This window comes from Schizosaccharomyces octosporus (genome assembly GCF_000150505.1).
Source record: "Schizosaccharomyces octosporus yFS286 unplaced genomic scaffold supercont6.2, whole genome shotgun sequence".
Taxonomy (NCBI): Eukaryota; Fungi; Ascomycota; class Schizosaccharomycetes; order Schizosaccharomycetales; family Schizosaccharomycetaceae; genus Schizosaccharomyces; species Schizosaccharomyces octosporus.
This window is the reverse complement of record NW_013185620.1, coordinates 540,905-566,971: the sequence shown is the minus strand read 5'-3', so window position 1 is coordinate 566,971 and position 26,067 is coordinate 540,905. Positions and strand designations below refer to the sequence as shown.

The 26,067-nt window shown below is 37.2% G+C and overlaps 11 protein-coding genes across 11 annotated transcripts; 6 read left to right on the top strand and 5 right to left on the bottom strand.

The window, feature by feature from the left end:
• Window positions 1-79: 79 nt before the first annotated feature.
• SOCG_03886 (DUF1941 family protein) lies at window positions 80-2,534 on the top strand. Its single transcript, XM_013163796.1, has one exon. The coding sequence runs from the start codon at window positions 331-333 to the stop codon at window positions 1,975-1,977; it is 1,647 nt and encodes a 548-aa protein (XP_013019250.1). The 5' UTR covers window positions 80-330; the 3' UTR covers window positions 1,978-2,534.
• Window positions 2,535-2,772: 238 nt separating this feature from the next.
• On the top strand, window positions 2,773-3,801 carry SOCG_03885 (uncharacterized protein). The gene is made up of 4 exons (XM_013163795.1): window positions 2,773-3,035; window positions 3,088-3,106; window positions 3,175-3,407; window positions 3,461-3,801. The coding sequence occupies exons 1-4, from the start codon at window positions 3,024-3,026 to the stop codon at window positions 3,488-3,490; spliced, it is 294 nt and encodes a 97-aa protein (XP_013019249.1). The 5' UTR covers window positions 2,773-3,023; the 3' UTR covers window positions 3,491-3,801.
• SOCG_03884 (Sad1 interacting factor 2) lies at window positions 3,789-5,515 on the bottom strand. The gene is made up of 5 exons (XM_013163794.1): window positions 4,960-5,515; window positions 4,633-4,904; window positions 4,480-4,541; window positions 3,936-4,424; window positions 3,789-3,864 (listed from the first exon to the last, which is right to left on the bottom strand). The coding sequence occupies exons 1-5, from the start codon at window positions 5,265-5,267 to the stop codon at window positions 3,841-3,843; spliced, it is 1,155 nt and encodes a 384-aa protein (XP_013019248.1). The 5' UTR covers window positions 5,268-5,515; the 3' UTR covers window positions 3,789-3,840.
• A 156-nt stretch (window positions 5,516-5,671) lies between these two features.
• Window positions 5,672-6,253, bottom strand: SOCG_03883 (RNase MRP; the record flags this gene model as incomplete). The annotated part of the gene is made up of 1 exon (XM_013163793.1): window positions 5,672-6,253. The coding sequence occupies one exon, from the start codon at window positions 6,251-6,253 to the stop codon at window positions 5,672-5,674; it is 582 nt and encodes a 193-aa protein (XP_013019247.1).
• Window positions 6,254-6,570: 317 nt separating this feature from the next.
• Window positions 6,571-7,165, bottom strand: SOCG_03882 (60S ribosomal protein L27/L28). The gene has a single exon (XM_013163792.1). It carries the CDS (start codon window positions 7,104-7,106, stop codon window positions 6,660-6,662), a length of 447 nt encoding a protein of 148 aa, XP_013019246.1. The 5' UTR covers window positions 7,107-7,165; the 3' UTR covers window positions 6,571-6,659.
• A 203-nt stretch (window positions 7,166-7,368) lies between these two features.
• Window positions 7,369-10,845, bottom strand: SOCG_03881 (Smc5-6 complex SMC subunit Smc6; the record flags this gene model as incomplete). Its single annotated transcript, XM_013163791.1, has 2 exons — window positions 7,369-10,680; window positions 10,735-10,845. The coding sequence occupies 2 exons, from the start codon at window positions 10,843-10,845 to the stop codon at window positions 7,369-7,371; spliced, it is 3,423 nt and encodes a 1,140-aa protein (XP_013019245.1).
• A 187-nt stretch (window positions 10,846-11,032) lies between these two features.
• SOCG_03880 (uncharacterized protein) lies at window positions 11,033-12,648 on the top strand. Its single transcript, XM_013163790.1, has 5 exons — window positions 11,033-11,662; window positions 11,717-11,796; window positions 11,851-11,958; window positions 12,015-12,087; window positions 12,128-12,648. Exons 1-5 carry the CDS (start codon window positions 11,626-11,628, stop codon window positions 12,391-12,393), a joined length of 564 nt encoding a protein of 187 aa, XP_013019244.1. The 5' UTR covers window positions 11,033-11,625; the 3' UTR covers window positions 12,394-12,648.
• Window positions 12,649-13,333: 685 nt separating this feature from the next.
• On the top strand, window positions 13,334-14,628 carry SOCG_03879 (serine hydrolase). Its single transcript, XM_013163789.1, has 4 exons — window positions 13,334-13,874; window positions 13,918-14,079; window positions 14,132-14,295; window positions 14,361-14,628. Exons 1-4 carry the CDS (start codon window positions 13,450-13,452, stop codon window positions 14,510-14,512), a joined length of 903 nt encoding a protein of 300 aa, XP_013019243.1. The 5' UTR covers window positions 13,334-13,449; the 3' UTR covers window positions 14,513-14,628.
• SOCG_03878 (separase/separin) lies at window positions 14,402-20,524 on the bottom strand. The gene is made up of 2 exons (XM_013163788.1): window positions 17,533-20,524; window positions 14,402-17,492 (listed from the first exon to the last, which is right to left on the bottom strand). Exons 1-2 carry the CDS (start codon window positions 20,205-20,207, stop codon window positions 14,666-14,668), a joined length of 5,502 nt encoding a protein of 1,833 aa, XP_013019242.1. The 5' UTR covers window positions 20,208-20,524; the 3' UTR covers window positions 14,402-14,665.
• A 412-nt stretch (window positions 20,525-20,936) lies between these two features.
• Window positions 20,937-23,538, top strand: SOCG_03877 (SAGA complex subunit/TATA-binding protein associated factor/transcription factor TFIID complex subunit Taf5). Its single transcript, XM_013163787.1, has 5 exons — window positions 20,937-21,476; window positions 21,607-22,700; window positions 22,745-22,913; window positions 22,983-23,253; window positions 23,299-23,538. The coding sequence occupies exons 1-5, from the start codon at window positions 21,170-21,172 to the stop codon at window positions 23,393-23,395; spliced, it is 1,938 nt and encodes a 645-aa protein (XP_013019241.1). The 5' UTR covers window positions 20,937-21,169; the 3' UTR covers window positions 23,396-23,538.
• Window positions 23,539-23,948: 410 nt separating this feature from the next.
• Window positions 23,949-25,997, top strand: SOCG_03876 (CCR4-Not complex subunit Ccr4; the record flags this gene model as incomplete). The annotated part of the gene is made up of 1 exon (XM_013163786.1): window positions 23,949-25,997. The coding sequence occupies one exon, from the start codon at window positions 23,949-23,951 to the stop codon at window positions 25,995-25,997; it is 2,049 nt and encodes a 682-aa protein (XP_013019240.1).
• Between the last annotated feature and the right edge of the window lie 70 nt (window positions 25,998-26,067).

The following is a 26,067-nucleotide window of genomic DNA, read 5'->3' as shown; positions in this document are numbered from 1 at the left end:
TAAATGAGTTGCTATGCCAACGTCATGCCTGTAAGTTACATATGTCTCATGGGCGGGAAGGGTAGTACACGAAAACTAGATTTCACCAGAAGTCATCGGAATGCACAGCATTTGCCAATAGCGCATTCTTCAAAGAGGAATTGAAAGATTGATTGATTTTCTTGTTTAACAGTTATAAGAAAAGGTGGTAGCAAAGGCTTAACTTTGCCCCCATATAGTACTTAGATACGCCCTCAAATTGCGATTGAAATACAGTAAAGCGTGTTCAAGAGAATAAGGCCTAGTAATAAGCTATATTGAATTAATGAGTATAGTGAGGCTATAATCAATATGCAGAAAAACGAAAGGAAAGCACCAGATTCCGCAAATGCAATGTTTTCGGATGCGAGTGATTCGTTTCCGTTGGAAAAATTCAGTGAAGATATAGTACGCGAGTTAGACGATATCGAGAAAGATACGCTTTTACAAGAACAAATGGAGAAAGAAAAAATGGAACACACCAACAAGCATGACAAGGATAATGCATCAGCTCTTTTGGAAAATTGTTTTGCACTTTTACACGCTAAAGATGACACCAGTAAGTTTGTTTCATTAACGATGCTCGCGAAATTATTGAATGAAAATCCGGATTTTCTTTTTGCATTTTGGGAACAAATGGATATGAAATTCCTCGATCGACTTCTAAGATCTAAGAATTATGAATACGCCGATTTGGGAGTTTCCGTGTTGCTTGCATTTTGCAGCGATGAAAAGATTCTTCGTAGCTCCTGTATGAAAAAGCGGATTCCAGCTTTGTTGACTTGTACTATGCGGCATTACGATCTTTGCATTCCCACAATATGTGCTTTAGCATCCAATCCACGTTCAGCAAAGTCTCTTTTGTATTATACATCCTTTATTATTAATGAATTCCCCCTTTCCCATGCTTTAGAAATTTTGTCATACGGTTTGTATGCGCTAGACAAAATTCACCTTTACATGAAACCGATTTTTGAAGGAATAAACAAGAGAGATGAGTGGAAGTCTCATGTCACTTCTCAATTTTTTAGAAATCTATTTGCTCGTTTCCCTGTTAATTTATGGTATTCGGATGAACTTTGCAGCTATCTTCGGCCTTTTATTAAACCCGTTCTGGAAGAATTCGTTACAGAAGAATCCATTGAAAATGCATGTGTACAGCTTTTCTCCATTTTAAAAGCACTCGGTCCTGATGTGGTAATGGAAGACAATAAAGAGTCCTTTTTGCTAGTGATTGGTCGCTGTACAGCAGAAATCCGTGCAAACTTGGATCTTTTAGTGTCAACGCTTGATGAAAAACAAAAACACGAAAGTCTCTCGTATAGTGTGTGTACATGCTACGAAGTACTTGGAATTTTAATTCACTTTCTTTGCGAAAATTGTGATGAACTTTCTCAAACTATTGAGCCTACAAAGTTTTTTCAACTTCAAAACACCCTATCGGAACTGTTTGGAGATACAATGGAATTTATTCGTGACGCTTGGGATAATATGAGACATCATGAAATGTTTGCTGTTCACGTCACTGTGGTTAGCGCGATAGCCACTCTTTGTCTTTGGCTTACGGAAGATGATAGTCAATATAAGCAAGCTTCTGGTTTAATTGATGTATTTATGGCACTTTGGAAGTATGGTTGGAAGAACGGAGTTGAGTATGCAAAGTGGATTGGACTGGCTCTTCCCAACATGCTCCAAGTAGAAAAATGTTTCAAAGCCTTCAAGAATGTGAAAGGTTGGGAAATCGTGTGGGACGATTTCAAGCGTTGCAATAAAGAACTAGAAGCCATGGGAGCAAAACAAGCTTTATTTGAAGATGTGGCTGAGAATGAAAGGGCCACCCAAGCGTTCCAAGATTTCTACATTTTGCTAGAAGTAAAGTCGATCCTTCCTTCTTCAATTTGGGAACATGAGGTGTTTCATTCTCCTCTATGGAAAGATATGTTGAATGAATCTGCATGATATATATATATATATATTTCATTCTATTTGGTTTGTTGACCTTCATTTCATCATCTTTTCAATCTTCATCTTTGGAAATGTTCATTCTTTCTCATATCACCCATTATAAACTTTGCAATGAAGATGGCCGATCTTATTTATGGATATATTAATTATTTTAATTACAATCTACGTTACCGCGAGCGTTTCCTTTGATTGATATATTAATTTTAATTTTGATGGAATTACGGTTGCTTTTAGTGACTTCTCGTCGTGAAAAAGCTATAGCTGGGTTATTTATCCGTTGGAGTCATGGATCTCAAGTTTTAAAAGATTTCAGCCCACTAATTTGAAATAGGAATATTAAGCGTCTACATTCCTCGATGCTCTAGAAGTTGTTCCTATATATCTTTCATAGTTTTTGCATGCTAATGATTCGATTTGTCAAGTAGACCTTGGCAACTGTACAACATAATGCTTTTTTTTGTCTTTGATACACTTTACTAGTTTTGGTTAATGTTAATTGTGTGTTTTGTGTTAAACCCTATGGAAATATATAAAAATCATTTTATTTTATATTGAATTTGCCGACGTAGAGATGTATGTGAAATTAGTTGGTGAGTAGTGAGTGATACGTGTACATGGAAGATCGTCCTTATTTAGATCATGTAAATCAACTTATGTTTTTAGTTTTTAATACTTTGAGGTTGCTTCGTTTGCTTGTTGAACAGCTTTTTCATTATGCATTGATGTAGCACTTGTATGAAGTCCTGATTTCTTAAAGGGTACATTGAAAGTTGCCTCAGAAATAAGATTAATTTTACGAATCAGCACAGGCTTTAACGTATTTTGAAAATATAAATAGAGTCCATCCTGTTCCTTTTATTTTTTAACTCAGCCCAGCTTTTAATTTCATTTTACGATTGTTTACTATATTACAAACCGAGTCATTATACATAAAAATACAATACCATCAACTTTACGGCTTACGGTATCTTTACTTTTTTAGCGTCCTTTACGGTGAAAACCCATCGATTTAGTACAAACGACGACGCGTAAAAATAAAAATGGATTCTCAGGTATGAGAGACTCACTAGTGTTTCATTATAAACTAACTTTGAACTGTTAAAGGATCCAATTACCACATCAGGTTTGTGAATGTGCGAGCACGGATTGCGTCGCATCTATTTATCATGTTCAACTAACACGTATAATCAGAGAATGTTTATCAACAAAAGATTGCTCGAATTCGAAAGAAAGTGGCAGACGTTGAAAATGATTGCGTACAGTATGCCATTAAAATTTATCACGTAGAGAAAGACATTCAGAGATATCGACTGGAAACGCAAATGCTTAAGAATACGTTCAACGAACATATAGAACATCAGAAGAAACTGAAAGATCAAGATCTTCCTGAAGCACCAGATGTTCAGTCATCTTTAGAAGTTTCGGTTAGTTTTTATACTACAAATGTGGCAGCGTGAATAAGCAACTAACCATATAGGATTCCAATCTACCTCCTACGCACCATTAATAAAGAGTAGGTTGCTTAAACAACATATTTAATGATTATGAAAAAAAAGAAACGATTCGCGAGCCAGAAGAACAAAAGAGGTTAAAACTCGTCATTACTTTCATAATGAATTGATGAGACGTCTATACGAGGTTTAATTTAACAGCTCTTTTGAATCATGACATATATGACTTGATTTTGCTCACCAGTTCACTCATTCATCACTTAAAAAGACCTTTCTGATCTTTTTTTCTTCACTGTACTCGGCGATCTAGGGTTTCAAATAATGTTTTTATAATGCTATACTCTTAGAAAGAAGTGGTTTTTTCATAAAAAATAAATAAATTATTGATAAAACGACCTATACCCAACTACTTGAAAAACCTCAAGTCAACCTGGATCATAAAGGTTAGCATTGAATAACAACATGAAGCGAGCTTAAACTATTAATGGTAAACAAACTTACCAAAATGCTAAAGATGGCAATGAGAACAAGCAAAGCCATAAGTATTACAACAATCCACTCTAAAGATTCGTCGTGAGTATGCGTGATTTGCTCTTTTAGCATAGATAATAAATCACCTATTACTTCAACACGCTGGTTTAACAGAGCAACACGCTGATTGATTTCTAAATAAGACCTTGCTGCTGTGTAAATAGGCTCAAGCTGCGGTTCTGTCCACATTAACTCGGGACTATCCAAAACGCTTCCCTGTAAATTGATATTAATTCGTAAAATAAATAACTGGCCGACAGCCATCATAATCTCTTCCCTTTTCAGTTTAATTCTACCAGACTCGGCAATCATCTGTGGTGTATCTTTGGTAGCATCAATTGTTTCGTTGACGAGCTCTTCGAAAAGAGAAATTTTAACTGATTGTGCTATTGCATGGGATATAGACAAACGAATCATGTAATTAGAGGCGTCTCTCAGAGCAATAAAGTCATTAAAAATCTATACCCATAGCTTATTAGCGTCTTATTAACAAATAAACAAACAGACAACTTACTCTTGGTTGATAAAGATTAGTAACGTAATAATTAAACTCTTCGACTTCAATGTCATCCATTTCTAGTACGAGTTAGTTACTGTTTTCCTTTCACTTTTTTGAGAGTCCAATCGCTCACAGGAAAGCATAAGACGTCAGATTTTGTTTGCATACTTAGTTTTTCAATTTCAAAACGACTTAATTCTCGTAAAAACCGGTGTTCTTCTTCGATTGTAAATCCCCATAGTACAACCACTCCGTAGCTAAAACAAAATACTTCTCGAAACAAGGGCTGATTTCTGTCTAACCCTGTCTCAAAGATGTCATTGTGGATGGTATCATGAGTTGTAGTGGAGCCACCGCCAGCAGATTTCCCGTCTGGTTCAATGTCGTCTCCAAGTAAGTCTACGGTTTCTTCACTGCCATAGCTGTATGGGCTATATATGCTATAAAATAAGTGTTAATAGACTAGAGAAGTTTCTTAAAGCTATATTTTCTTACCATTCATCAAACTGTTTAGGTCTTGTTTTATGGCTACTTCGACGAGATTGGAAAAACTTGAAAAGCAAATCTACCCGAAAAGTATCACATGTACAGTAAGCAGTTACACGAGGTAAATGATCACGATGTCGTTTCCCTAAATATTCTGCATCTTTTCTAGCTGTGGATCCTTCAATATGGGGAAGTTGTGAATATACTTCACGACCGGTGTCCTGTCGTCTAAAGTCAGCGAATTCTTCTGTTGAAGGTAGTAATCTAAGTTTTGCGGCAGTTTTCGTAGACCTTTGAGGCCCAATTCTTGAGCTCATAATCTTGACGGGGAATGGGTGCTTGGATACTAGCAGTAGTGAATGAGTGAATGCGTAAGGGTAGGTGTCTACCCGTAAACCGAGAACAAATTCAAGTATGGTGAAAAGAGGAAGATATACCTGAATGTCAAATAGGCAAATGTAGCCTAATGTCCTCTAGAAAGAATGCATTCTTGCGTTACTCAATATAAACACCTTTCATGGTCGGCAATTCACACTAAAGTTGTGATCACATATAAAACAAAGCGAAATAGTATTACTAATTCATAAGATGTTCAAACTAACTTGGTCATCTAACAGGTACCTTCTCAAAAATAAAGCATAAAGTAAAAATCAAACATAGTAACTAACTATCAGTCTATGGGAATCAAGATTAAAGGATTGAGTGTAACAAAATATACACCTTAAATAGTAGACATAAAATCAGAGAGGTTTAATGACGAAGAAGACTTACTTTCCGCCTCGCGCTCCTTTTTCTTAGCTAAGATTCCATTCAATCCTGACGTTCGAAGCTTTTGCCTTTGTCTACCTTTTGTGTTTCTCGATGTCTTGGTATTATCCAAGCTTGCGTGTTGAGTATTGACTTCCTGTATTTTTCTGGTCTTGGCAGCTTCACTGGCGAGCAAGGCGGCTCTACTTTTATGAATCCTTGCAGGGGCACCAATAGATAATTCTGAAGTATAGCCACAAACATTGCAAACTATGAGCCATTCTGTTTCCATTCTTGCAAGTTGTCCTTTAGGTAAATCTAACCTTTCTTTTCGATGGTGCGAATGTGTCCGAACAGATGCATTCTTCCCAAGTATAAAGACACTTCCACATTTACTACATCCAGTCAGCGATGTACTTGGGTCCAATTGAATGTCCCATTCTTCTATTAACGCATAGAATTTACGCAAGTAGTGACTCGATAAAGATGGGCTCACGGAATAGGTAGAAACTGAAATATTCAACAGGTACTGTAATTGCTGACGCCTTGAGTCCATTATGATATTCACAATTATTACAGTTACCAATTCCAAAATACCAAATCTTCGCTAATATAGTCCTCTCATACAAACCGTAGATAAAGACAGTATCCTGTGGTCTGTAAACGACTGCTTACTATTCTACTTTATGAATGCCCATGAGTATGGCTCTCGACAAGTTCCTCGCGCCTCCTCTTAATCTATATGTATGAGGAATCTTCATACTTCTGATCCCTTTAGACATTCTTTAAAGTAAGGCTACCATGGTACAAACGCTTTAACGTCTTCAAATGAATCTCAAGCCTAAAGTTCAATCTCAATAGTTACAACATACAACAAAGTTCTACGTATACGCATAATAACTACAATCAACAAAGCACACCAAAAATTAGCCACTCAGGTGTTTTTATGTATTACTTTTTGTTTAGGCAACAAGTTCAACAACACCACCAGCTTGCTTGATCTTCTCCTCAGCTCTGCGGGAGACGTAGCGAGCTTGAACAATGACAGGAGTCTCAGGAAGACGGCCCTTACCCAAAACCTTAGCGTAACCAGATTGGACGATGTTAATCACAGGGGCAACCTCGGTGTTCTTGCCCAAGTACTTTTCACGGGTCTCGTTGGGGACCAAAGTCCAGAGACGGTCCAAGTTGACACTAGGGCGCCACAAGGGGTTTCTTTGAAGGTGGAAACGGCGCATACCAACCTTACCAAAGTAACCAGGGTGGTACTTATCCAAGTGAGTACGGAGGTGATGTTGACCACCAGCAAGACCACGACCACCAGGATGCTTCCTGTGCTTTCCGATACGACCGTGACCGGCGGAAACGTGACCACGAAGCTTACGATTCTTAGCAAGATGAGTAGGCATTTTGATGTCCTGTGGTGAGTTGATTTGTTAAATTTCAGATTTTCGGTTATGTTGGTATAAGGCAAAACAAGTCACATACCCTACCCTAACCAAATCTTTTAAGTAACTAATTCTCAGAGGTAACATGAACATTCATTTTTCCTGTCTAAAATTTTTAGTCTATACAAAGGAACAAATAAGTTAAACGATTTTCATGCTTTATACGAGAAGATAGGTTTATTTAGTATCAAAATAAATTTGATTATACATTGGAATGTATAACTCATGGAGCTGTAGAGGCAGGTAGAGCACTTGAAGACTTAACAGGGTCACTTAAACGAAAGACTACAACATCATCATCAAAAGCAATTTGACCCATGTCTTGTGGGGTAATGAATATGAATTGCTTTTCAGAGGAGTCTTTTGCTGAGTCGACCATCATACGGATACTCACAAGCCTATTAACAGCATCCATGAAAACATCAAATTCATCCAAGCATCTGAGTGGACAACTCATTGCTTCCCATATAGATAATAACATGCAAATAGTAGCAAATGATTTCTCTCCACCTGATAAACCTTGGACACTAACTTGAGACAATGTTTGACGGTCTCTAGATACCGACAAATTCCTGTTGGCGGGATATACCCTCGGCTCTAGAAATTCATCTTGGTGTCGAATAACCAACTTCCCTGTAAAGTTTCTTTGACTCAAGTAAAGCTCAAACAGTTCTTTAGTACGAAGAGTAATTAGCTTTCTAAATTTAGCCCACATTTCATTTCTCTTCCTCAGTGTCTCTTCCAGCGTTTCCAATAGTAATTGCAGTTTTGATACGAGGAACTTGGAACGATCATGTTCTTCTTTTGCTTTCAAATAATCTTCAGCCGCTTGCTCTACAGATATACCAGTCCGGTTTCGCCATTCAGTAATTTGAAGCTGTAATCGTTCAATTTCATTATCCAGCTCCACAGGCGTATGTGTCACCGGAACCCGTTCGCATCGAGTGGCAGCTTTCGCGGTATACTCAGCTACTACTTGGGAACAGCGTATCCGTTTTGCCTCTTTTTCTCGCATTTCGTTTAGCAAATGTTCGGACTTATTTATGTATTCCTCTTGGGCCATTTCCAGTCTTGTTTTTTCGTCTCTTATTTGATCAATTTCGGCTTGCTGTATTGCCAACTTTTGATTTTCACCTTGAATTTTTTCCTTAAACATTTCAATTTCATCTATAACAGGTAATTGCTCCTCCCTTATCCTTCGTTCCTCGTCTTTAGCATCCTGAAGCTGACCGACATAACTTTCTAATTCTTTTTCCGTCTCTGAAATTTTTCTTTCAAGACTTTGTATTTTCTCAGTGTCCAGCACCGAGGTTTCCACTGACTCCAAGGCATTAACCTGTCTCCGCGTATCCAAAATCTCTCTTTTAATTGCTTCAATTTTCTCGATGACTATTTGCTCTTCCCTTTTATGCCTTCCCAGTTCTTGCTTTGCAGCAAGAAGATCATTATTAGCATTATCGTAGAGTTGCTTAAGGTTCTCTAGCTGATTTTTTTCTAGCCTAGCGTCCATAGAACTGGATCCTCCAATTCTTGGTGGACGATTCCATGGCGTAACTTTGGATATACCTGACGATCTTTGGTTGCTTACTATACGGAATCCAAAACCTTTGCTTCTTGGATCCAGCGCATAACATTGAGTTACATTGATGACACCACGTTTCATGTATGCTTCGGCTTCTTTCCTATCTTCAATTAAGAGCATCTTTTCGATTCCTAGGTGGTTGATCAATGTATGTAATACTTCATCATCTTCAAAGTGAATGGCCTGAAGGACAGTGGAGTAGGGAGTGACGGGTTCCCCAGAAGAATAATCAAAAGGGTCATAACGGCCTACGACGACAGTAGCATTACAATTAGCACGACGCATTAATTCTTTTAAAACAAGTTGGTCTTGATGAGTCCGCACAATAAAACCATTAATTACATTTCCCAATATTCTCTCTATAGTGAGATGCCATTTTTCTTCTTTTACCGTCATATATTGACCCATTGGTCCCTTGGGAGGATGCTGAAATCGAGTCTCTCGTGTTATTAATCGTAGCAGATATGGTATATTTTTACCAAACGCTGTCAACTTGTCTTTCTGAACTTCTTCCATGACGCGAATCTTTTCGGCTTGATTGGTCACCTGTTTAGCTAAAGTATCCTTTTTATCAAGAAAAGACGATAGGTTACCTTCTTTTTCAAGAACAGTCGTATGTAGTTCATTCCTTTTGGATTCCAATTCAACTGCCTGTTCACTCAAATTAGCAATTTGTCTTTGTAAAGTAGAAATCTCATCGAGTCTTCGTTGGTGATCGGAGACATCATCATTATTTTGGCGTTCACGTTCACTAGCAAGTTGATCTTTGTAAATCTGAAGACAGTTTTTTGCAGCATTTATACTGTTTTGAATATCTCTTTTTTGTATGTCTACGTCGTTCACTTCCGAACGGTGTGCCTCAAAAGTTTTAATCACATTTTCGAACCTTGCTTTGGTTTCCGTGATAGACGCTTTAAGAATTTCCATAGCCTGATTCTTCAATACAATCCTTTCGTCAAATTCACCAAATTTTTTAATGTACGAATTCCTCTCTTCGTGACACTGGTTAACACGGGTTTCCGCAACGCGTACTTCTTCTTCGGTACCCAGAAGTTCCTTTTCAACTTCAACAACTAATGCCCAAGCCATTTCTTCTTTCTTCTTTTCTAATATATTATGAAGGTTTTCTGTTTCGCGGGATTGGTCCCATTTGGTTTTACAATCTTCCTCTTTCTTAGCTAATTGAAGAAGACCAGACTTTTTCCCATCCAAAGCATTTTTAGTTTGATACAAGCTTTGCTCAATCAAAGAATAATTATCCTCTAATTGTTTGAGTTGGATTCCTTTCATAAAGAGTTGGTACTTTTCTTTTGGGCTAGAGTTTCCTAAGAATTGTCGCGCCGTATCTTGTGTTAGAATGTTCATAGGATTGTCTATTTGAAGTCCCATGTGATCACATATACTATCCAACTCCTCCCGTTTCGTAGAAATCACTGTATCATCTTGACTCCGAAGCTTATATTCAGTAGAGCCTTCCCGTCGAATAGTACGTTCAATGGTAATAGAATCACCATAGACATCCCTTTGATATGCCTCAAACCCTCTATTGCTAATAGTGACTAATATCCTTGCGAAGCTTTTACCTTGCTTGATCAGACTCTTCATGTTTGGAGCACGATTGGTGCTAGAGGCTTTTGCCCCTAGACAAACAGTAAGTCCAGTTAGAATCGCGCTTTTACCACTTCCATTGTGACCAATAACGAAGTTGATCCTTGAGCCAAAACTTATACGCAACGAATCATGACACATAAAATTAATAAGGTGAATGCATTCAATAACTCCAACACGGTTTTCAAACTGAGGATTCGACTGAATAGCATTTTGGACAGTATCTTCACCAGTTGAATCCGCAGTATTATTCCTAGATAAATTGGTAGAAACAGACCTTTGAACCGCTCTCGTCTTTAAGGAAGAATCCTGTTCATATTCAACCCGTCTTCTTTTTGTATCTTTCTAATAACTTCTAGTTAGTAACCTACTGGATTTAGTAGGGTAAACAAAACTTACTGCATTAAAAGATTCGGGAGAAGAACGGCGTGTTCCTTGAGTGTTGCCTTCAAATTCAGTTTCTATTTCATTCCCCAAATATAGAGAATCACTTTCCTGCTCTGAACTCATGAAAAGTTGCCCACAGAGGACGACTCACAAATCGTGTACGAGAATATCGCAATATTCGCTTCTGTAATACGAGAAACGAGCCCTGAAAGAAGAAAAATAGATTATAAAATTCAAGTAATAACGGTTTTATTGTATTTTTTGTCAGGTAATGACTAAGTAAGAAAAATGGTGTTTGGAAATTAATAGGTTTAATTACGACGCGTTCGTGAATACAATCATACCGTTCGTCCAACACAAACACGGAATGATGGATGATCTTAACAAAGGATAATTGTATTATTGCTACTATTATCCTACTGACCCTTCTCGCTCTCTCTCTCTGTGTATTTATGAATCTATGCTGACTTCTCTTGCCGGTTTTTACTACGAAATGAAAACCTACAAATAGGATACTTCAATCGTTTACAAAAACTTAGAGGAAGCATTCTGTATAGTGACAAAATCTTTTTTGTTCAAAAAAGACGTTTGAATGAACCATTTTTTTTGCTGTTTTGCTAGAACTATTCGTTGCGCCTAAATAGGAACAGTTTATTTAAAAAGAAGACAGAAGACAGAGAAGAGTATACTTTACTTGTGAACAAGCATCAATTGACATTCATTTCAGAGAAGGGGAGTGATCTTACATTGCGAACTCCAACAGCTTTATATCATTTTTCTTCCAATTATCTAAAAAAAAATGTACCTTTGAAATTTAACCAAAATTTGTTTATTTAGATATTCATTTAGACTAATATCTACTGGCATACACTTTGTATTTGGCGACAATTTTACGAAAAGACCATGCCATTGAATTTACTGAAACATAAAAGCTGGAATGGTAGGATACTATATTTTTAGGCTACAGGACAACTAATGTAATTTTTGTATTCAGTGTACAGCGAAAAAAATGTGGAGCGAGTCCGCCGTGATGAAGAATTGGCCCGAATTTCTGATGAACAATTAGCTAAACGGGTAAGTCAGCGTGTATTCTGCTAATAAATAATTTTCTAACGTATTTATTTTTAGGATTCTGAAAATAGACTTCGAAGACTGAGAGGCCAGACAGAATTACCAGGGTTGGAGTCGGCTCCAAAGGGAAAGTTTGCGAATTTCTGGGAGCAAGAAGAGAAGCAGGTATGTTTACTACGAATAGGTCGATCATCCTTTAGATGCTAACAGCTGATTACTAGGAACATAATCGTCAAGAGCTTTACAAAAAACATGGACATGAGATTGAAGTTATGAAAGAGAAACATGGACTAGGTATGTATTCAGAGTTAAAATTCTAAACTAACATTTCAAGGTCCTCTTCCGTGGTATATGAAACAAAATACAGAATCAACAGAAAATCTGACATCAGCCACTATAAAGAGATCAATCCGCGACGACCCTATGTCGCTCGTAGATTCTCTTCTCTCAGAAAAATCTAATGTTGATGAAAAAAAGAGAGAGGAGAGGGTATATAAGAAAAAAGAAAGACACCGCTCTAAACGAAGTTCCTCGAAACAGCACGGTTCTCTATCTCACAGGCACGGAATTTCAAAAAGGCATCGGCATCATGATACATAACGTTATAAACCCCTCGATTGTCATCTTCAATAAGAACAATTATAAGACAATTTTAAGGATGGAATCTCAATTTCGCTTAGTCAAATGCAGATTGATGTTATTCAATCTGATATTGTACCTGATCTGAATTCACCATACGTTGTGTTATTAATGTTTTATTCGTATGGCTTTACGTTCGTGCTTATTAAAAAAAAAATTTTTTATATATTTTTTTATGGAAAACTGCTTTTTTACGAACTCATATATGTACTGTGCTATGGACACTTCAAATGTAAACAATGGAAATAGAGAACCTTTCAACTGTTAAACTATTTACAGTGCTCGTAAAGTAAAGTCTCTTCTCATATTGCACAAGCACGGACTATTGATTCCTTTTAACCGATCAACATTGTAATTTTTATAAATCATAGACTACGAGATGTAAATATTGCTATCTTAAAACATACCATAGATTATGATTATTGAAAGACTATAAATCCTCAAATCTTAAAGCAGAACAACAGGAAATTCTCCGTACATCCAGCAATGCTTATTTTGGAATTCAACTAATTAAGCCATTGGTAGATGAAAGTAAATAAGTACAAGGTAATTGAAGGGGGATACCAAACTGCTCCATTATGAATATTAAATAAATCATATAATTTCTTACAATCCTTTTTCATTCAAGGTTTGGAATCACTTATTCAACGAATTTATCGCCTCTGATGTTTATTTCATCCACATTTCCGTTGCCCACTTGTACTATTTCTCCATACTCTACAGAAGTCAAATTTTTATTATTATTATCAACTGCCATTCCTGAAGAATACGAATAAATTTTTTTTTGGCTTAGAATCTGTGCCTTAAATGATTTGTTTACAATTAGTAATATACAACTCGATTTTATAATTTTAAGCCGACTATTCTTATATAAGTAATACAGAGCGAAAACAGTACGTAGCTTCATATTAAAGAGGTATCGGAATAATAGCGTGTTGAAGGATGTACGTTTTCAACTTATATAACAGTTAATTTCTTCTTCACTTTTACATTGGGAGAAAATAAAGAGTATTAAAAATGGCAGATCTCTACGTAAAGGATTATACTGACACAAAAGAAACTCCAGTTGCAAGAGTTTTATTCATTCATGGATTTGGCGAACACGCTAATCTTTATCCCGAATTCTTCGAGTTTTTGAATCAGCGAAATATTGAAGTGTTTTGCTTTGATCAAAGAGGATTTGGTCGCTCGAAGAAATCTCCAAAATTTCAGGGTTGTAGCGGTGGTTGGAAGCAGCAACTTCCTGACATCGATTACCATGTACAACGAGCAAGCGACACAAATCTTCCATTGTTTTTAATGGGTCATTCAATGGGCGGAGGTTTGTCGCTTCGATATGGTATGATAGGTGATCATCGCAAGAATTTAAAGGGTGTGATTGCTCAAGCCCCTATGTTGCAAAATCATCCTGATACAAAACCCGGTTATTTATTATACAAATCGTAAGGTTTCCTTTGAATTGACTTGCACTTACATAATTTTTAGTCTTTCCGCTGTTAGCAGAGTGATGCCTAATTTTACGTGGAATACCAAGATTATGGAAACGAAGAAGGGAACTCGAGACCAGAAAATGATGGATCGAATTCTTAGTGACCCTCTCGCCTCGTCAGTTGGTTCCCTTGAAACATTGCGCGACCTTATAAATTGGTATGGTTACTCAATACATATTTCCTATACTCTTACTAACATTTTCTATTAGTTCGCAGCAAACACTCGAAGAAGCTAACCAGTTTCATTTGCCTCTTCTCATTGCCCATGGTACTGATGACAACATCAACTTGTACGAGGCATCTCAGGAATTTTATGAACATGCAAGTTCGAGAGACAAGACTTTCCTCTCTCTTCCTGATTGCCAACATTCACGTAAGTGCACTTATTTGCTTTAATTTTTGTTTTATTTTAAATCAAGGCTAACATACTTCACTTAGCTAATATCGAACAAGAACCTGATAGGACTCTCTATTTAAATCAAGTCTGTGATTGGATTCACAAACATGCAACCCTTGGAAATTCTACTCCCACTCCTACAACTTCCGCTCCCAATGCCACAACTGCATCCATTGTGAATCCCAACGCTTGATTTATTTGCAGCTATGATTCAGTACTTCGTGCCAACTATGCTTCGCATCACTAGAGCATAAATATGTATAAATATTTCATTATGACTTCGAGGAATTAAATTCATTTTATTTTTACAGATATAGAAAAAAGAAAATAAATATTTTCAAAAAAATTATGCATAAACATCATTTGAAATATTTTTAGTGACAAAGGCAGGTAATCCATAAACGACAGGGGCAGCGCCATTTAAGAACTGAAGATGACAGTGTTTACGGCTTTTGCTAACTGCCTCACATATGTTGAATGTTTCTGCGCTTTTTTTACCAGAAAAAACACCCCAATAGGAGAGCATTGCACCACTAAACCGATCAATGTCTTTATCCGTTACATCCCATAAATTAGCTACCAAAGTTTGGCAACCAGCACCCAAATAATTCAAAGGAGTCCCCCAAGGCTCATATATACCACACTCGTGTAATGCCCCTGAGCTACAACCCATTAAAATACTCACGGCACATTTATTAAGCGCCGCCAAATCTCTCGAAGTTGTGTACTGTTCACCTCCGCCATGGCCAAAATAAAGAAAAAAGTCATAGTCTGATAACATAGACCTATACTCTTCATTCGAAGGACTTCGTCCGATAATTCCCCTCCATCCAGTAGCAGATAATTCTGCTTCGAACATATCTTGCGTATGTTTTAAGTCTAAACTGGGATTAAGTATATAAGAGCCAGAGTCAATATTTACCTTGATAAATGGCTCTGGACGAACTTCTTTACATATGATACTTTTTAAGATGGAAATGGATGGTAACCTTGATACTGACAGCTGCTGCAAGCAGGGCAACGACTCCCATGGGAATTTATGGACCATCTTATCCAACAAAAGTACGGTATGACTAGTACTTTTTTCAGGATCGTAGTTATTATGGTAAACTCTTAGTGCATCCTTAACGTCTATGATCATTTGGTCCATATCAACTTCATCATAAGCGAATTGTAGCCCATGAAACTGATATATGTCGAGAACGAAGTATATAAGATCTTCAAGCAATTGATCAACATTATCTTGGTCAGGCGATCCAAGAGAGACGAAAAGTTCCAGTATACCAGATGACAATTCAATAGTATTCCCCAGATCCGAAAAGTTAAGGTTTTTTCTCATAATATCATACAATTGATGAATGAATTTCAAAAATAGACCCATATCTGGTTTATGGTTTGAGAAAATACCTTTAAATCCACCAAGCCAGAAAAGCTCTATATTCTTTAAGAGCTTGGCTAAACTACTATCTAGTTCTCTTCGTTGTTTCCACCATGATTCCTTGTCTTGTTTAGTAGTATAGTCCTTTCCATTTTGTGCTGTTTCGTTACTTTTAGCAATTATTTTACCAAATGCTGACTGTGCTTTGTCAAAACTCAAAACGTCCTCGTCTACTGCCTGAGAACTGTGGCGTTTTAAAGGCAATCGAAAAATTAAAGGGGCTGCTTCCTTCCTTAATTTTGTCACGAAAAGCTCTTCCTTCGATTCGTTAATGCTTAGAGAAATTACATTCCAAGTTGAGGGTAGCTGGTTTATAAACTCTTCAAATTCCTCAAAACGTGGAGCTTTTGATTTACTTTCGGATATCATATTGACAATTTCACTCTCATTATAGGAATGCGATTGCCATACCGATTTAGAATTCACCAACTTTCTTTGGAAACCTAGAGCACGGGGAATCTCCATAAAGAACGACGTAGTGACAGAATTCAACGTATTTTTTTCGTCTAAACTTGTTATAGCACTTTGCATGATTGAAGAAAAAGTCATCAAGTTGTTAACAGCTCTGCATGTTTCTACTGAACTTCGTTCAAATGTATTAAAGAAAATTAATTCGCAGTTCAAACGAATGTTCAGCAAAATAGTTTTCAGCTTTTCTCTTAAAAGATTTAGATGCCCTTGCTTTCTTTTCGAAATTTGAATGTTTGGCGACGCGGCAATTAATTTCCCATGAACACCAACTATCTGTCTTTCGGTTATGCAAGGTAAGGACACAACAGAATCTTGGAGGGTGCTTAGAGCTGGATTACCTCGTAGAGTCATATTGGCTTCACTTAACGCTATTTTTGCCTTTGCGATTTGCAGAGACACGACATTAGAAAAATCACCAATAAATTTTCCAGATGATGCCTTCATCAACGACCTTGCTTCATCCAAATTTCCTCTTTTTATTTCTATCAACGCAATTCTTTGAAGCACTTTGGCTGCCTTGTCATCTAAAATCGAACAATCCAAGTCAAAGAGCTTTTCTTTTCCAGTTGGATAGGCTGAATTAGACAAACTTAACCTTTTTATTCCTTTCGTTAAAGAACGATTATTTTTACACAACTGAATAAAAGACAGAACTTCTTGCTTCAAAAAATCTAATAAATCTAGACATTGCGAATAACGTCTAATTGAACCATTTAATTCCCCTTTCGAATAGTCTATTTCAGCATTCACTAGGTTCCAAAGATATTTTTGATGGAAGCTAGAAGATTGCTCTAAATCCGCTATTTCCTGAATAATAACCTCGCTTTCATCAATTCGCCCAGCTTTCGCGAGCAAAGAGCATAACGATAATTTAGAACAGTAAGCACTGAATAAGGGGCATATAGTTTCTTCTAATAAGCATGCTTGTTTAGTGAAATACATTGCTTCCCTCAGTTGCCCCATATGTTCATAAATCTGAGCAGTGAGGTTATTAGACATTACAGCAATCCGAGCCAATTCCCATGGCAAGCTCGATTCAGTACTGTTAGAATGCATTTTGTCTATAGACATAGAAAAAAAAGATTTCATCATCCGCAGATTTTGCGTTATTATGTGCAACGCCTGAGAAGAGTGACCTAATAAATACACTGCTTCGGAAAATTGGAACCTTTCATACATCAACAAATAATCTAAGACCACCAAATTTTGTAGTCCTGTAAATAGTCCCTTCTTTGTCGTACTGTAGTTCTTCAATTGTAAAACTCTGTTCCCGGTTAGAAAAATTCCAGCAATTAATTACTTACCCCTTTTCAGCGTTACCCGTAATAATTAAATATTTAGCGAAAGATACTCTCCAAAAATTTTCGAAACATTCTTGTGTCCCATTTTGCTTTTTAAAAAAGTTATAAGCTCTAGAGAAGCAAAGGTGCGCTTTACCCGAAAACCCCAAAGACACATATTTATTTGCAAGCAGAGTAACTATCACGACAATGTATCTCCCTGCTGGATTGGATAAGTAGTTTTTAAGAAGTTCATATACAGTTTCCAACAATAGGAGTTCCGAGCAATAGTCGCCCAAGACTTCAATAACATGAAAAATACTGAAAGAAGCGGTCAAAAAGGTATATATGTCTCTATCGCTCAATTCTACAAGGGTCGCTGGTGGCCGAGATGTAAGCACGAAATCCGATAACCTTTTAAGCAAAGATTGTAAGGGAATTTCATAGCAACGGTTAGCTTGGTACTTTATTAAAAAATCCCATATTTCGAGAATAATTCTATGTAGGTGAAATTTTGGGCATTTTGAAGCGCACGATTGTAAATCCTCAATCTTTCTTTTTATAGATGATGAGTAACACAAATTAAGACTTGCATTATTAAACACCGTGCATGACATTAGGCAAAGAATGTTTGCCTTCTCTGATAAGTCCACTTCCCTATCGAACATTTCTGCAAGAACTCGTATGGATATTATACTCGGGCCATGTTCTTTGGAATCAAGCATTTCTTTACTTATAGCTTTCAGGACAGTGATACTCAAACATGAGATGTAAATTTTTAAATGGCTTTCTCCGAGCGAATGCATACTTCTAATAATCCATTTCAACAGTTTAGTAAGAGATGCGGTAACCTTGAATGAAGGCTGTGTGAAGTGAAATTCCAACATATTTGAGACCTTTTTTAAAGTGAAATCTTTCGTCGATTTTTCTCCCAATAATTGAAGCCACTTCACGAGTTTCAAGATAAATGTCTCATCATCTAGTAAGTTGTGCCACAGTGTTATAGAAACGCTTAAGTCAATATATCGAATAGAGAGATCTGTATGTTTGGATTTTACACTGTTATTGTAACAAAAATTTGATAGTTTTTGAGAAAACTCGGGCTCCTGAAATTTAATTGCAACTTGGATAAAGCATCTAAAGGTATCTAAGGGAATTTCGGTTTCCTTCAAAGAACGTAACTGATAAAATGAAAGAGAAAGAAAGCGCTTCACCTTTTTTGATAGCTTGTTTGCTTCGATATCTGATGTCAACTCTCGATTAGCAGCCAAAATGACATGCGCAAAGGAGGCCATCACCGAAAACGTTCTAACTTTATCATGGCCATCAGGAGACGTATGTGGAGGATAAGAAAATATATTGTCAATTACATTAAGGAAATAAATAAGATCGTTCGGACGAATGGAATCCGAATTAAGAAGTTCAACGGAAGTACTGATTTCCGAGACAATATCAAAGGAGACTTTGGGACAATCTTTTTTCAAGGAGAGGCGAAACATAAGCAGAAGGTATTTTAATTTAGCTATCCTTTCACCTATAGAAGATTCAATACCATCCGTTAGTCGTGAAAAACACGCTGTAACATCGCTATACTGGTAATAAGTATCAGATACTCTCAGGTTCAGCTCAGTTCTGTTGTCTACATTTAAAAAGTCAATTCCAAACAGGATTCCCTCATAAATCTCATTTAATTGATCAATATTAATGACGGAAGGATCGCAAGCATTAAAAAGTTTATGAAATAAGTTGACAACCCGTAATTCTATTGACTCTGGCAAAGCGATGGCATGTTTTAACATGAAAGACCTTCCTATATGTAGCCAGGACTGAAGAGAGTAAGCAAATAAATACAAGGAATGCAATGAATTCTGTTCAGTAAGAGCAAATCTCGAGAGAAATCTTGCAAAAATTTCTATCCTGGATAGCCCGAGTTCTTCATTTAGGGAAAATAATCTCAAGCAAGAAGCATATGGACCTGTTTCTTTCATCAAATTCTGAATTGTAGAAAGGGAAAGACAGAAATTTGGGAATAAGGTAAGACATCTTAAAACATTGAGCTGGAAGGTCACTAGAAGTGAACAAGCACCTTGGGCAAGTGAGAGACTAGGAAGGGGGAAATATAGGCAATTTTGCAGTTCGACGGCTGACATTGTTAAGGCTCCTGAAGAGATATATGACGAATTGTTCATAAATCTTGGAGAAAGTGATTGAAATAATGAACAAAAATTATAATAGACCTTACTAAGATGAAATATGGCAGGCTCCGTAACTTCCATGTCCAAAAGCCTGTTTACAATGGCCAATCTAGCTCGAATGCAGCTGTAAAGTTGTGCATCTGACTCATGATTAAAGGCCAATCTATCCATCAGGTAGCAACAGCAATCATAAAGTAATTTAATCTCCAATTGGGCTTTTGAAGAAGCAGAGCGACGAAGAGAAGAAAATGCCTGGCATATCTGCAATTTATTTTCACTTGGCAAATCTGCCCAACGTTTAGCCATATTCTCAAGAGCGGATTTTAAAGCTGTGAGAAGTAAGTCAGATGTCCATCCATGAGAAGACTTGACATTGTTCGTTGTGAGAGTAGCGCGAAGACGTTCTACAAGTGAGATAGAGCAATGCTCGGGATATGTAAGAGATTTTATAACCTTATCAGTGGTCCAAGCAGGCTTTGAAGCACTAAAAGTCTTCGTGGACATTTGCAAGGTCAGGGACAGTTAGATTACGAAAACCAAATTTGGTAAACGAAAGCAAATAGACAAACTAAAGTTTTGAAATTAATGAATTTGTAGTTACAATATGAAGCTTTGGATCAACGAATGTAAATTATATGTCGGCCTTTGGATATTCCTTGATTATACTGTAGATGAAAGCAAGACAACCAGCATGCCAAGATATTTACTAGCGAACTATTAATCCATTTAATATATTTTTTTGATAAACTTGGATGACCCCAATGAGAATAAGTATTTAAGGAGGAAAGTGCTGGTATAAGCTAAACTGAAGAAGTTCATTGAAGTGGTGTAAACAAAGGGCATAGTAGTATGAAGATGCGCCCTCAGAAAAGAATACGATATTTAATTCAACTTTTACTATACATTAAAAGAAGAAAGGACTGCATTAATGTGTGTTCTTTTTAGTAATTATATATTCCTATTTTGTACTTTGAACATGATGTGAATCTTTTTGTATACCTATTTTTAGTTCAATAATATTAGCCGTTTTACATCGTTTTACTTGAGTTTCTTGACAGATTCAGTGAAACTGTGTTTCTTTCCGTCTGCTAAATAAATGAATACGCCTTTTCCTTCGGTGTACTTATTAGTTAAACGAGGTCAAATAAACGGTTAATCATCACAATTCTGATTTTAGTAATAGCTTGCTTACCATGCAAAGCTATTCTTTCAACTATTTAAAAGGATGAATACCAGAAACTTCTATATTAACATTCGCCAGAATTTCTCTTTTATAAACGTGTAAACAAACGAAACTAGATAATGTACTTCGCTATGATTCACTAAGCGATCCATCCAAAGTACCTGTAAAAACTACTTACTAGGGGCCTTTTAAACACTTTCATATGAATTTACGCGTTTTTTGAAGGAAAAGCGGTTCAATTAGGAAATAAGGTCAAGTTTGGAAGTGCTTATATATATAAAATATGTCGGCCGGCAATGGAACTCAAGCACAAGATTTAAATCGCATTGTGTTGGACTATTTGGCCAAAAAAGGCTATGCCAGAACAGAAGCCATGCTTCGTTTAGAGGCTTCTGATTCTGGTATATCCGTAGAGGAAAAATTGAAAAATATAAGGGAGACTCCAGATGCCTATGCTCATACGTACACCCTTTTACGAGACTGGGTAGATAGTTCTCTGGAATTGTATAAATCAGAGTTAAGAAGGATTTTGTTTCCGATTTTTGTTCACTCGTTTTTGGATTTATTATCCTTAGATCGTTATGATGCAGGTAAGTAAAAGTGAAGGCTTTGTTTTATGCGTGTCTGCATGCCCAATGCTTTTACGGAAAGTTTGCGTCTTCAGGTTTTCTGTAAAAGAACATGAATATAAAAATAGAAAAGATTATTAACTTGAAATAGCCAAACAATTTTATGATATGTTTATGAAAGATCATGAAGATTTGCATAGTTGGGATGTAAAGTGTTTAAAATCACTGAGTCTTCCTAGCCATGTGGATGAAGACCCTGTTGCCCAGCAATACCGAAAAAACAAATATCAGCTCAACTTTTCTCGAATTACCTTTGACTTACTACTTCACTTTCTTTTCGAAAACATTTCCAACGGAGGAACGGTTATTATTCAATTAATTAATAGACACGTTGACATCCATATAGTCCCGGGAAGGCCTACACTATCTACAAGTCATGGTATCCTCAATGAACAAGAAGGAATAACTGGTCAGCTTTTGGATCGGGGAGAAGGGCAATTGCAGCCGGTTCGTTTAAGTCATATGCCCATGGATAAGGAAATGGAAAAAATTGTTGAGATGGATTTGGAAGAAGAAGACTTACTGCATATGGATCCTGTTACCAAACAAAGTCCATCAAATCTCCTAGGCGAATTTCGAAAAGCTCATCCTCCGAACCCAGAAGATGCTCCATCTCGTGACTACATACCTTTGCCACCTCACAAAGGTGCCGATATTGCAGCAGAAGTCGAAGCGGTTAAAGATTGGAGTAAAAGGTTGCATCTGGGAGCCCGTGCATCGCTTCCGAGCGTATGTATGTATACTTTCCATGATACCAACGGTTCTATGAATTGTGCCGAATTTTCACCAGATACAACAATGATTGCTTCCGGCTTTCAAGAAAGCTATATACGACTTTGGTCTCTTAAACCCGATAAAAAGTCATCTACTCGAACAACAAACGAACCAACAAGTGATTCTACTCGACTTTTAAGTCATTCTGGACCTGTGTATGGTACAAAGTTCTCTCCAGATAACAAATACCTTTTATCTTGCTCGGAAGATCGGAGTGCTCGTCTTTGGTCTGTGGATACCAAAACTGCACTAGTAGCTTACAAAGGACACAGCGGTCCCGTATGGGATGTAAGCTTCGGGCCGTTCGGACATTATTTTGCTACTGCTTCTCACGACCAAACTGCTTTGCTCTGGAGTTGCGACCATATTTATCCTCTACGGGTTTTCGCTGGACATTTGAGCGATGTAGATGTAGGTTTGAAGTATGCAAGAATTTATATACTAACGAAAAATAGTGTGTGACTTTTCATCCGAACTCGGCTTATGTTTTAACTGGTTCTAATGACAAAACTTGCAGATTGTGGGATGTTCATAGAGGGCATTCAGTTCGTGTTTTTAACGGCCATACAAAGCCTGTAACCGCTGTAGCCATTGCTCCAGATGGCCATACGGTAGCTAGTGCCGGTATGAAATTTTTCACTAAAAAAATAGAGAAGAAATAATCAAAGTATTCCTAGCTGACACGTTTTTTAGATTATGATGGGCTTATACACCTTTGGGATATCGGTTCCGGTCGAAGAATAAAGACAATGAAAGGCCACCAAGGTGGTATTTATTCGCTTTCGTTTTCCCAAGAGTCATCAGTGCTTGTGAGTGGCGGTGCTGATTACACTGTTCGAGCTTGGGATGTTTTAAAAACCAACTATTCCGATTCAGTGTCGGGTTCGCTCGCTGGCAGCGTGGTGACACCTTATAGCAACACTGAATCTGACGCTAAGGAGTCAACTGCCGCTTGGACAACAAGGTAAGTCTAGTCTCAACAACTTTGTTATACTTACATTATTGCTAGTCCTGATCAGATGGTCCGCTTAAACACGAAGCAAACTCCTATATACCAAGTTTCTTTTACCAAAAGAAATTTATGCATGTCAATTAGCGCCAGTTAATTAAAGTCTTATTGATCTTTCGTTTTTAGAAAAACCTATTTCTTTTTAGCTGCCATATAGTTGCCCCCTTCTGGTTCCAAAAACTGATTAATTTCTTCAGTTTCGTAACAGACTTGTTAATTACTCCTTTGTGTATGTACTAATAATATCAAGTTTTTTGTATAATGATTATGAGATTTTTTCTTTTTTAATAGATTTATTCATGTTGCATACAATTGACTTTTGCTTAAATTATTTTGATAAAGTGATTATTCTTTATAATCTAGGAAGGACTTAAAAAACCTTTTCTTAAAAGGGTCTCTACTATCTAGATTGTCCATACCATACCTATTAAAAACTTTTACGCATCATATTAATTTACAGTGACTGATTAAAGATTCATCTAAATTTTCTTTTAGTTAGGTTGTTTATGGTGGTGAGGTTGGTTAGCACTATGAGACCTTCTACCGGGGGAAACACTTGCCGTCAACCAACAACTTCACTTCGTTTGCTTAGTAGTGAATGTTGTATACAGTAAACATCTCGACACAGTAAAATTTGCGAGATACCTTCTATGTTCAATCCTAGGTATACGCAAGGAACAATCTATCCAGGAACGCATCCAGGGCTGCTTACGCCTGATCAACAACATGCAGCCATTCTGTCGGTTCACAATTCACCAGCTATAGAAAATGGACATATTTCTGAACATTGGAAACAGCAAATTGCAGTTGCTACGCAGTCAAGAGCTTTCAGTTCTCCTCATCAACGTGCGCATAATGCTGCTGCTTTAGCTCGAACTTCGGGTATGAATGCAATGAATTACAATACCAGGAACGGTGGTGCTGCCTATTCGGGAATTGGTGCTAATGCTTCAAATGCCCTGTCAGGAAGGTTAAATTCTACCACGGTATCAACTACTACTAGCAACAGCGTTGGAAATAACTTGACTACCGCGAGTACGGTGGTTACGACTACTACCACTAAACCTGACGATAAAAATGACTCTCGTCAAGAATCACGACAAGACTGGACCTGCTTGGATTTGGGAGGCATTGGATTGCGCAACGTCAGCACTGATTTATTCAAGTTTTCCTTTTTGACCGAACTTTACATTAATCATAATAAGTTGAGTCGTCTCCCATCTGAAATTGGAAAATTACGAAATTTGGTTATTTTAGATGCATCTGGAAACAATATCAAAGCAATTCCACCCGAACTTGGATTACTCACTGAGCTTCGAGAAGTGCTGTTATTTGATAACATGATTGCTGTAATTCCCCCTGAATTAGGTACATTGTATCAACTAAAAATTTTGGGTGTTGAAGGCAATCCTTTACAAGATGTCTACAAGTCTCAGCTAATGGAAACTGGAACGACTGGGTTAATTACTGCTCTTCGTGATGGCTGCCCTGTTATTCCTCCCCCTCCTGAGCGTGAATGGGAAAAGCTTACCTCTGATAATGATGATGCTAATGAAAAGTCGCTAATGCTTACTTCCGATACCGAAGGATCTAGCGTTCCAAAACCAAACGAGTCAAATACTAATTTTAAGTTTACCGCTATGAGCTATAATATACTTTGCGAACGTTATGCTACATCCACATTATATGGATATACTCCTTCTTGGGCCCTTGCTTGGTCTTATCGAAGGGACTTGATTATGCAAGAACTCGCAGGCTATAAGGCTGATATTATTTGTCTTCAAGAAGTAGATGTTGAAAACTTTGATACTTTCTTTGCTCCCGAAATGAGTATAAAAGGTTATAAAGGAGTGCATTTCCCTAAAAGTCGAGTACGTACTATGAATGAACTCGAACGTAGGGTTGTTGATGGTTGTGCTACTTTTTTCAAAACCTCAAAGTTTTTTATGCATGAAAAATCTATTATCGAGTTCAACCAAGCCCCTTCGCTTCGAAGGCAAAATATCAAACTTACTTCCAACATGTATAATCGCGTTATGACCAAAGATAACATTAGCGTTATGACTATGTTAGAATCCAAAGAAACTGGGCATCGGTTAATTGTTGCTAACTGCCACATTCATTGGGATCCTCAATTCAGAGACGTTAAGCTTATGCAGGTAGCTATGCTAATGGATGAACTTGCTCAGGTTGCTACTCGGTTCTGTTCGTTGCCCTCCAAGCTTCCAGCTGATTATTTAAAGGATTCAAGACCGTCCTATTCAGATTATACAAAGATACCTGTATTAATTTGTGGTGATTTCAATTCTGTTCCTGGAAGTGGCGTGTTAGATTTTCTGTCATCAGGCAAGGTCGAGCAGCATCACGAGGATTTCATGAATAATGATTATGGTGATTACACTTATAACGGTAAATCTCATCCGTTCAATCTGAAATCCGCTTATAGCGAAACTCAAGAACTCCCATTTACGAACTTTACACCTGGTTTCAGCGGCACGATTGATTACATATGGTATACAAATGCTAACCTTGAGGCAACTGGTTTGTTGAAGGGGGTAGATCGTAATTACCTTTCGAGCATAGTCGGATTTCCGAATGCACACTTTCCTAGTGATCACATTTGCTTGCTGGCCGAGTTCAAAGTGAAACAGGAGAAGGGTCCCATAACAAATCCTAAATTTAGCAATGACAGAAAGTGATTGTCTGTAAATGAGCCCTCTTTTTGGCTTGATGCGTAAGATGGTAAGTAAAATCTTTACAAGTAAGAGG